The sequence below is a fragment of the Apostichopus japonicus genome, chromosome 22, assembly GCF_037975245.1.
Source record: "Apostichopus japonicus isolate 1M-3 chromosome 22, ASM3797524v1, whole genome shotgun sequence".
Lineage (NCBI taxonomy): Eukaryota > Metazoa > Echinodermata > Holothuroidea > Aspidochirotida > Stichopodidae > Apostichopus > Apostichopus japonicus.
This window is the reverse complement of record NC_092582.1, coordinates 17,521,283-17,531,107: the sequence shown is the minus strand read 5'-3', so window position 1 is coordinate 17,531,107 and position 9,825 is coordinate 17,521,283. Positions and strand designations below refer to the sequence as shown.

General features: G+C 36.4%; 1 protein-coding gene and 1 pseudogene across 1 annotated transcript; both read left to right on the top strand.

Annotated features, from left to right (window-relative positions):
- Nucleotides 1-3,591: 3,591 nt before the first annotated feature.
- LOC139964405 (U2 spliceosomal RNA) lies at nt 3,592-3,668 on the top strand (annotated as a pseudogene).
- Nucleotides 3,669-4,433: 765 nt separating this feature from the next.
- On the top strand, nt 4,434-9,820 carry LOC139963478 (ubiquitin-related modifier 1-like). The gene is made up of 6 exons (XM_071964285.1): nt 4,434-4,618; nt 5,697-5,767; nt 6,206-6,287; nt 6,786-6,834; nt 7,705-7,796; nt 8,329-9,820. Exons 1-5 carry the CDS (start codon nt 4,572-4,574, stop codon nt 7,771-7,773), a joined length of 318 nt encoding a protein of 105 aa, XP_071820386.1. The 5' UTR covers nt 4,434-4,571; the 3' UTR covers nt 7,774-7,796; nt 8,329-9,820.
- Nucleotides 9,821-9,825: the final 5 nt, after the last annotated feature.

The window sequence follows — 9,825 nt, the reverse complement described above, 5'->3', positions numbered from 1 at the left end:
TCTATCTATCTATCTATCTATCTATCTATCTATCTATCTATCTATCTATCTATCTATCTATCTATCTATCTATCTATCTATCTATCTATCTATCTATCTATCTATCTATCTATCTATCTATCTATCTATCTATCTATCTATCTATCTATCTATCTATCTATCTATCTATCTATCTATCTATATATATATATATACATACATACATACATACATACATGTATGACATATTTTCTATCGTGTGAAGGTACTGGACGTTTTTGAATTGTGCAGGTAATCCATATAGTTGAATATTAACATATCGCATTTTTTCTTTCCTCTAGTTTTTTCTTTCTCTTTTAAATTATTACACAGAATTGAAGAAGGATTCATATTTCAGTTGCATGCATGGGTTATATCGGTTAATATTTTTGAAGCATATATTTGCCAAAAAATGAAAGTAACTGTCAGTGCCGATATCTAATCGTAACGAAGATAATGAAAATCACCATAATATTAACAGATAAAACAATTTCCACCACCCCCCCAAAGTGGGGGGGGGGGGAGAGGGGAATCAAAGTATGCAAGAAGGGAGAACTATCTCAAAATGCTACAGCTTTCTAATACATTTCTCAATGAAAATTGAATTCCTCTCCAACATGTATGTTTGTGCTTCATTATCATCACTATATCAGTGGACATTAAATATCTAAAAAGGTGAAAATGTCTGAGCTAAAGTTCACAGGACCCCCACAAGCGCTTAGAAAAGTGCTCCCCCCATCACCTCCCATCGTCAATCTGTAAATAGTTCTATCAGGTGAGTATTTACATTCAAGCGAGGAAAACATGTACCACTGATATGGATGTACATCCCCGCCCCATGCCCGCCTCCTTCCCCCTCCCACACCCTTTCTCCAACCTCATAGAAAGTATGTATCAGAACAACCTTGCATTTAGAGCTACTTATAAATATCTAATTTATAGTCTAAACATACCTCATAATACACCATTTCATGTCTAAATGTTAATAAAAAAAATAGGTGACCATGGAAATTGGTCTATATCCTCCCCCCCCCCCAAACTTCGAAATACTGCGCACGCGACTGTACTAAAATACATTCCGAAAAATGAATTTCTCTCCCTCTGACATGTATTTTCGTGCTATGAGGAAACATGAAGTCTCAGAAACGTTGCAGCATTGGTAGCTTCGCTCCATGGAGACCGCTTTGGGTCCGGAGATGTATTCTACGGAGTAAAATAATTGTAATTCATCCTCTCGAAATGGCTAGCAGACGGGAAAAAATTACTATATGAAAATACTGTAACTTCGGGGCTTCGCCGAACCTTTGCAATTAAGAATAACAGTGAACACAATTTGAACTAGAACTGCATTTGCCTGCAAATACGCAGTATTGTAGTGCGTGTGGAGTGCTTGCAGTATATATCAGGACTAACTGGTCGGTTGTTCATGGTATTATTAATTAAAAAACTTCACCAGATGAAACAAACAGCACACATCAACGAATCACAGCAAAATGGCCAAATTTCGCTAACGGAAACACACGGAGAAAACTCGACTGTTCGGATGGGAAGGTTATAGGATGAAGCTGAAATTTATCAACTTGCCGGCTTCTTCATACTAGACACACTGGGATAACGTATTTTGGGAACAGGGACATTTGCGTATATGTATATAGACACGATTCTCTATCTGGCTTTAACATATAACGTTAGAAAAAGAGAACAAGTTAAGGAAGGAATTTGCAAGTTTAGAATGAACATCATCATTGCGAACAATCTCAAGATCGGCAACCTATACCTAGACGTACCATTGTCGGTACCAATGAGGGGTGGGTGAGGTGATTGGAGCATGGGAGGGGTTGCATTCCCCCCCCCCCCCTCCGAATCAGGATACTTGTCTCCCTAATCCCCTTCCCAGCAGGTTACCGGTATAAAAAAAACTAATCACGACTCACACGCTTACCCTTAAAATTCTGCAACCCCATACTGTAGGCAGGCTACGTTATCATAACTTTTTTAAACCTAATTTCGTTATTATGAGAAAGCTATATGACATGAAATAGTGGAAATTATAACAACATGGGAGATAAACACTGCATGATATCTGTATAGGCATTACTTTGGGAACCATTGTTAAGTCGATTCACATCTGTCTTCTCCAAAGTTTATAAGGATGACAATATATATGTATAAAAAAATTAAGTTTGATATGTTGCAGAGCGTTAAAGATCACTTTTATCAGTTCATATAATATTTCTATACCACTTTTAATTTTCTTCTTTATGGAATGGCTCCTTTAAAAACATCGGAGGAACGACCATTTAAATGACGGAACAACTTACTCTAAAATATAGACGAAATTATAGATCAGAGGTCAGTTTGGGAGCGGCGGGAAGGGGAGGGGGAGGGGTGATCATTAGAAAGGAATGGTATTTTTCTTAGCTACGTGGTTATATATATTCTGTGTAACAGCCTTGATTAATTTGATGATAAAATAACTCTCAATATATTGAAGCATGAAACTTTATAATTCAATGAACTGCACGATACGCACAAGAATATGATCCCACCTGTTGAATCTCTTATGCGGGTGTGGGATGGGGCGGGGGGGGGGGTTCGTCCTTCAACCTCTATAAATGACACTATTCCATGTATTATGCACTGTTTAGTGCAAAGTAATTTGCAGTGACATCAACAGGATTGGATACTAAACATTTGGTATACAAAAACTTAGTGCAAAGCTCATATAAGTATATACCCATTATCCATGTCATTTGACATAATGGTTTAAAAATACCACAGTGCTGCTTACTTGAAACTTGCTTTGAATATAATAAATAGTAATGGAAGAGTGTCTAATTATTAAAGGATCTTTGACCAAAAAAAAATATTGGCAGATTGTTAAGGCATGACCTATGATCCCACCGAAAACAACAAAATCGTTGTACTTATTAGGCTATATGGAAGCTTATATGTCATGTATCTGGTCAGTCAACATTACCGTTCTTCAGATATCACACTTCGCCGGCTTGGCTGTAATATTGTCTTGAAAAATGTATGGCACCTACTTATAAGGTTCAAGAGCTTGCATGCTGTAAAACACGAAAGAATCTCACGAGAGATAACAACAATCAGAGGTATAGTATGCCTGTTATATATATATATATATATATATATATATATATATATATATATAGTACAGTTTCTATTCACCCTAGAATGTATTCACCGTGGAATGTTTAGTATCTTTATGTTGACATGTTGTACAAATGTATATCATGACATATGTGATTCCAATGATGTCGATTAGCAACACAAAGGGCAATGGCTTATGCATCATGTACCGCAACATCACAGTCTATGTAATGATCACTGGGCCGATGTAGTGACACCACGGCTACGAAGGGTTAAATAATTACAACTCCCTCGATAAATCTGGGCAGAAACTTAAGAAAGATTTTTAAATTAAGATGTCGTACTGTATATTGGTAGCATTTTCAATTTAATGGAATATATTCAATGTAAATCATTAAAGGTGCATGGTAGCTATTTACCTCATGATCGTCGGGCAAACATGGATTGCGATATTGATTACTCGCTTCTCGGCCTTTTGGCTAAGATCATGTGTAGTATCTGTTCCCTTTCGAGGGGAATGGCGATGCACACCCGACGATGATCACACAGTCACAGTCCCGATGCAAGGGGACTGGGGTTGAGAGCGAATCAGCCGTTCGGTTGTTTGGTTTTCGTGCCCAGGTTCTTTCCTGGGCGACTTTTTCTTAAAAAGGATCTTGATTACTCTGACAGTATATCCAACTGACTGTCGGTTATATACACAAGTATGTATTAACCCGGTCAGTTGCAGTAATATTAGTTAACTTATTAGGGCTTTAAATATGTTTAAAGCCAAGGGCGTAGAACCGGGGGGGGGCTGGGGGCGCCAGCCCCCAGTGAAAAAATATGGAGGGCGGAATTATCATTCCGCCCCCCCCCGCTTCGCAAGTCAGAAAACCCCTTTTTCATTTCCAAATGAGAAAAAATCTCATTTGGAGCACCAAATTGCATCTAAGGCCAGGTGAAAATGCAAAATTATATACAAAATGGAGTGGGTGGGTTGAAGTGTGCTATATTGCACCAAATTGCAACTGAAGCCACCTGGAAATTCCAAAAAATTCCAAAGGGGAGGGGGACACCCCCTCCCCTTAGACCCCTCCCCCAGGTCGGCCATCAGTCTTCAGCCCCCCACTCAAAAGTACCTTCCTACGCCACTGTTTAAAAGCCCTTTGCAGTATGTAAACCTTTATCTACTTGCAGAAAGATAATACGGTACACTTGTCAACATCAATTGGATAACGACTGCAACAGTCGACACTGGTCACAACAAACGTGTCTGAAGAGTTTTTTTTTACATCGGTGCACCAGGTTACAAAATTATAACTAGTATGAGTTGCGCAAAACATTTGGGTTCTAACTGTTACTTACTGTACTGTATAAAATATGCCTTCTTCATACCAAGGTTCAGACAGAAGTCTTAATACGTTATAAATATAATCATCGACCAAGAAAAAGGAATTATGGCAGAAAGCAGTCAGCAACACATAGATATCCACGTGGAATTTAGGTTGGTTGTACAGTTTGAAATGTGGCTTGAAATGTGTCATGTAACCGAAAGTTACTTAGCCTACTCGTCGTTGTACTTTGAATAGGCTAGCAATATCTGATACTAGTAATACTATACTAGTACTACTGTATCCAGTGATAGGCCTGGGCCTAAGTGAAGCCTTACTGTATATTAGTTGATACGATCTATCCTTCATTACAACTATAAGTGAAGCCTGTGCTTCGTAGGAAGCCTACGTTAGACTAACTCATGGGTGCTCCCAATGGTAGGCCTATTCAATATTTATAATGCCCTAGCTAGGCCTAGGCCTAGGCTCATTATAGTTATACAGTAGCATGGAGGGCTCATAATTGACGCAAGGATTTGATCAACGATGTCTATCAAGGAAAAATCCAAATCATTCAACTGTATGTGTTTTTCATATGTTTAGTTCCTCCAAAATGTTATGATCTCAAAATATTTAAGGTTATGTGCTTTGAGCAGAATTTGACCACAAAATGTCTGCCGTATCAAGTTCTTTCATACCCCTAAATTGACACATGCGTTGATAAGCTAACTGTAGTGTAGGCTTTAGTAAACACCCATTGACTTTAGATGCTGTTTGCTATGCTCTGAGCCTCTTAGCTCAGACAGGTCAGGTCCCAGAGAGTAGCGTTTTCATATTGAGGTAATGTTGGTTATTTTTAGGGTGTAAGATTTCCAAATGTCCAAAAATTGTGCAAAACTGGGGGGAGGGTGTTAAAAGCTTAAAAAGTTCCACAATTTAGTCGGCAAATAGCTGAAATGGATTCAAACTCATGAAATATGTAATTCTGTTTGACTGCAAAAAGTTTAGGTAGTCTGCTGTATCGCTGCTAGTAATAATTGAAGGTGCGTCAATTATGGGGGTGCGTCAATTATGAAGCCTTTACTATATACTTAGCATGATGATAGCAAGACGATGGGGGAAAGCATTAATACAGCAACATGCAACATTTTATGTAAATCCAATAAAAGAAATACAACTTGATTAAAACTATATTCATTTGTGCAGAAACTGGCAAATACAAAGTATATTCACTTTCCTTTCCATTTTCAGTGGTGGAGCGGAGTTACTTTTCGACAAAGTTAAGGAGCATGAAGTGAAGTTGTCCCATGACAACAATCCTTGTAAGTGTATTGGTAGGCCTAGAAACTATATGAACTGTTACTAAACATCTTGCCATGATGTCACAATTTTTTTTCTGGCAACCTTACAACAAATATTTAACTAGACATCAGATGCAAATGATTAAAGATATTCAGAATTAGTCCAACCTTGGCATCAAGTGAGGAGAAGAGAGTGGTTGGAATCAACCAAAGAAGAAAGAGTAGGGCAATGCACTGGTACTGTACCACCAGTAGCCTACCACAGTCATATTGTGTTAATATCCATATTGTGATGTACAGTCATTATAGGTCTTGGACTATTTAGTATTTACATCATTATGCAGTCAAAGTACATTTTATTATTTTAATTTGAATGTACATTAACTAAATCATTTTAATAAAGAGTCCAACCAAACTGTGTGTTATATTTTCTTTATACTTCAACCCTCCTGTTGACAGGGACCATTAGGAAACTTCTAGTCTGGATCAAAGAAAATCTTTTGAAGGAAAGACCGGAATTATTTGTTCAAGAAGACACAGTGTGAGTCAATGTTAAAAGTATCAGCATAAATGTCAAAGAGTCATAAATTAGAAAATGTTTGAAAGGACTCTAACTGTTATGCATGGAATGTTAATCTTCATATATTACTTTTTGTTTTTATTTCTTTTTAAAAAAGTTTAAATTTACTTCATGAGAGTCATATATGTAAAGTGTCTGTTAAAGGAGTACGTAGGTTTGTTTAAATTTAAATTTAAAATTAACAAGTAAAAATGGAAATCTTATGAGTCACCGAAATGCAATTTGATCTCTGCAAGTTTTCTTCAACTGCAGTGAAACTACTGTCAGTGCAATCACATTTAAATGATATCTACTTTAAAATATTTCACTAAGATATGATTGAAATAATTAACAAACGAAACAAATGTACATATATTTATATAGCTCCATTACCCTAAGTTGTTGGAATACATGTTGTGTGTCATATTTCTGGCTGTTTAATATACTTTGCATAACTTTGTATCATAATTTTGTTTATAGGAGGCCTGGAATTCTCATCCTAGTTAATGATGCTGATTGGGAGCTTGTCGTAAGTACTGAGATAATTACTTCATTGTATTAGGGGACAAAACAATTCATTCAACAGTTAATTGTAACAGGTTTGATTGCAAAGTTCTGGTGTGAAATCTTGAAACAAATAGTTGCATTACACAGTGTAACTAGATGTCCAGAGTTTGATGAACATTGTTTAAGGTAACCATATTGCTTCGAAGAAATTCCATGATCTTGATATGGATCACTGCATGGTTCAAGCGAAGGGTGGAAAACTGATGACTGCTTTAGTGTTTTGATGCTTCGTGGATAATGATCAAATAACACTTCATGAAAGATAAAAAAAAATCTAATTCCAAAGATGTGAAGGTATCATTAAGTGTAAAAAGATGTTTTCCATTTGAATTACAAGATAAATATCATTATTGAACAGAAAATGCTATCAAACAGTCACAGCTTACATTTTGAAATGGTTTCTACGAATGGAAGGCCAAACAGGTAAACTTGAAATTATTAAGGATCTTTTCACAAATTTAAGGGACAGTACATATAAAAATCCATTACATTCAGGGCATACTTTGAATCTGAAATCGGGGATGTTTGGACCACCTTTATCAAACTGAGAGCAGCCCTCTCTTGTTTGTTTGCAAGAGTTATCAGCAATGTCTTTGCTTCTATCTGTAAATGTGCCTAAAGTTTCACAATTTTTTCATCAAAAGTTTTAATTTTAAATTTTTATATCGCCCAAAAAGTTTCCAGAGAGGACAAAACTATAGCTTGTTTTACTTTAGGGGATTAAAACACTATGTGATCAGAGCTGAACAAACTTTTGACTGTAAATGAAATTTGGATCTCCTGTGCTGATGACTTTTCTCTCTCTTCCTCTCTCTCTCTCTCTATCCTGTAGGGAGAACTGGAGTATGAAATTCAAAACAAGGATCGTATAGTCTTTATTTCAACGTTACATGGAGGGTGAAGATTTAACAGGATGGACTTAAGGTACGAGATTAATATTGATAGTTTTGATATGCTGTAGATCGTCAACCAAACAAAAAGCTTGTATCAGTCTCGGTTGTATTTCTAGACAACAATTTAATCTTTGAGAAATGACCCTTTTTAAACAGTTGCAGTTCATCAATTAAAGTGACTGAACTATAAAGTCTAATGTACACACCGTTGGATCAGTTCCTCAGGTGCAACTCAAAACTCAATGAGGGATCATTGTAAGACTTTTCTGGCCTCAAATGATAAGTAATTTACAATGTAGCACAAAATTTAGTCAAAGACAAATGGGAACTGGATGTCATACATGAAGGGATGCTCATTAAAGACTGGACCGAGGAGCTGATGTCATCATCAATGTAGCCTTAATGGAAGCATTCCAGAGATTAAAAGCATATTTCAAAGTAAAGGTGGACATCTTGAAAATTGGAATAGCTAGAAAAACCATTGATGGCACTTGAATGTTGTCTATATTTTTTCCCTTGGAATATAACATATATTAATTCTGCTTAATGTTATTCTTTAACAGGACAGCCGATGCCTGTGAGTGGAGGTTCAGTTCTGGCCTGTTTCACTCTTGTTGGCTTGAAGAGGCTACATTACTTTGGAGGAAAAAACATCTTACTCATGGCAGAAAATTCACGCTTTTGCCACTAAATCTCATTGGAAGTTTAGCTACTATTGGAGTAAAACTGTGTATTTTCAGGTGCGTTTAGTAGATGCTAATGACCTCCATGTTTTGTCAAAAGAACCATATAGTATAAGCAGACTCGCTCGTATCAACAGACTCAAATATAATAGGGATGCAGTCTGCAAGTCTCATGGTTTGGTCTATGGGACTGGTAATATATTGTAGACAAGGTTTCCCCTAGGATTTCTTGTGTGAGAGGCGAAAACTGGTTTTTCGACACTGAAGAACATGAGAATACATAAGGGTGGTGGGGGGGGGGTGGGGACAGCATGGTCACCCGGAAAAGTTTGTTAAACATCCTAATGTCAATCATCCTAAAAATGAATTTGGTCAAAATGCTATGTTAAATAGGCAGAAGAACTTTCATTTGTTGCTAGTATTTAGTGTTCACAGCCAATTTTTCAATGTCGGATGATGGCAAGGGTTAAAGCAATTGGATTGCAATCATTGCATTTTTTATTCCTTCTCTGAAACAGTGAGGCGCCGATGTCGGTAATATTTTTGTGAGGCGGTCGCAAAAAACAGAGGGGGCCACCTCACAAAATGAATACCAGGGGGAAACCCTGGTAAATAAAGAACTACTAGAGTAGAGGGCAAGGACATACGATTTGAATTTCTAGCATATTGCGGGTGCTACAAATAATGATAACTTTAATAGTTTCTCGACATGGTTGGAGAAGGGTTTGAATCTACTGGAATAGAGGGAAAGGACATAACGACATAGCAGCAATGGTGGTGATAGATTAAACATTGAAAAGAAAATAGAACATGATAATCTGAGATTACATCGATTTTATTTATTGTCACCAACGTGTACAGTGAAACATCTAAATGTTTTTTATATAATTTAAATATTTAGTATAAACATCAAAGCTAGATAAATTTGTTGCTATCTTGTAAGTACATACATCGACCTGATCCCATGAATTCCTTATTTTTTTTTCATTTCCCGTCTTCATTCTCGTGATTGGGAATATTATACTAGTGGATCCAGCTTGAGAGACAATAACAATCATGAGGATAAGTAGATTAAATTATTAAATTTGCATGATGAAACAAAACAATCAATCAAAGATAGGTGATATTTTTTCGGCAATTATCAAAAGCATGAATGGTAAAGAGTATATGGTGGATGGTGTTAGTGACATGCTAATAATTAACAACATTTTCTTCCCTTCATTAACGATTCAAATGGCTCAAATTTTTCAACGGCTTTCTTCTACTTTTCAAGATTTTTTTTTTTTTTCAATGTCATGTGGTAAAAGATGCGAGCACTAGTATAAAAATAACAATTAAAGTTCTGCTTGTTTAATTGTCAAACATAAATGTAGATTT

Bases quoted from the DNA above. Each gene is read 5' to 3' on its own strand.
- LOC139963478 (XM_071964285.1), top strand. From the start codon at position 4,572: ATGGCAGAAAGCAGTCAGCAACACATAGATATCCACGTGGAATTTAG. The intron at 5,768-6,205 runs GTAAGTGTATTG...TCCTGTTGACAG, and splicing joins GTCCCATGACAACAATCCTT to GGACCATTAGGAAACTTCTA. The intron at 6,288-6,785 runs GTGAGTCAATGT...TTTTGTTTATAG, and splicing joins TTTGTTCAAGAAGACACAGT to GAGGCCTGGAATTCTCATCC.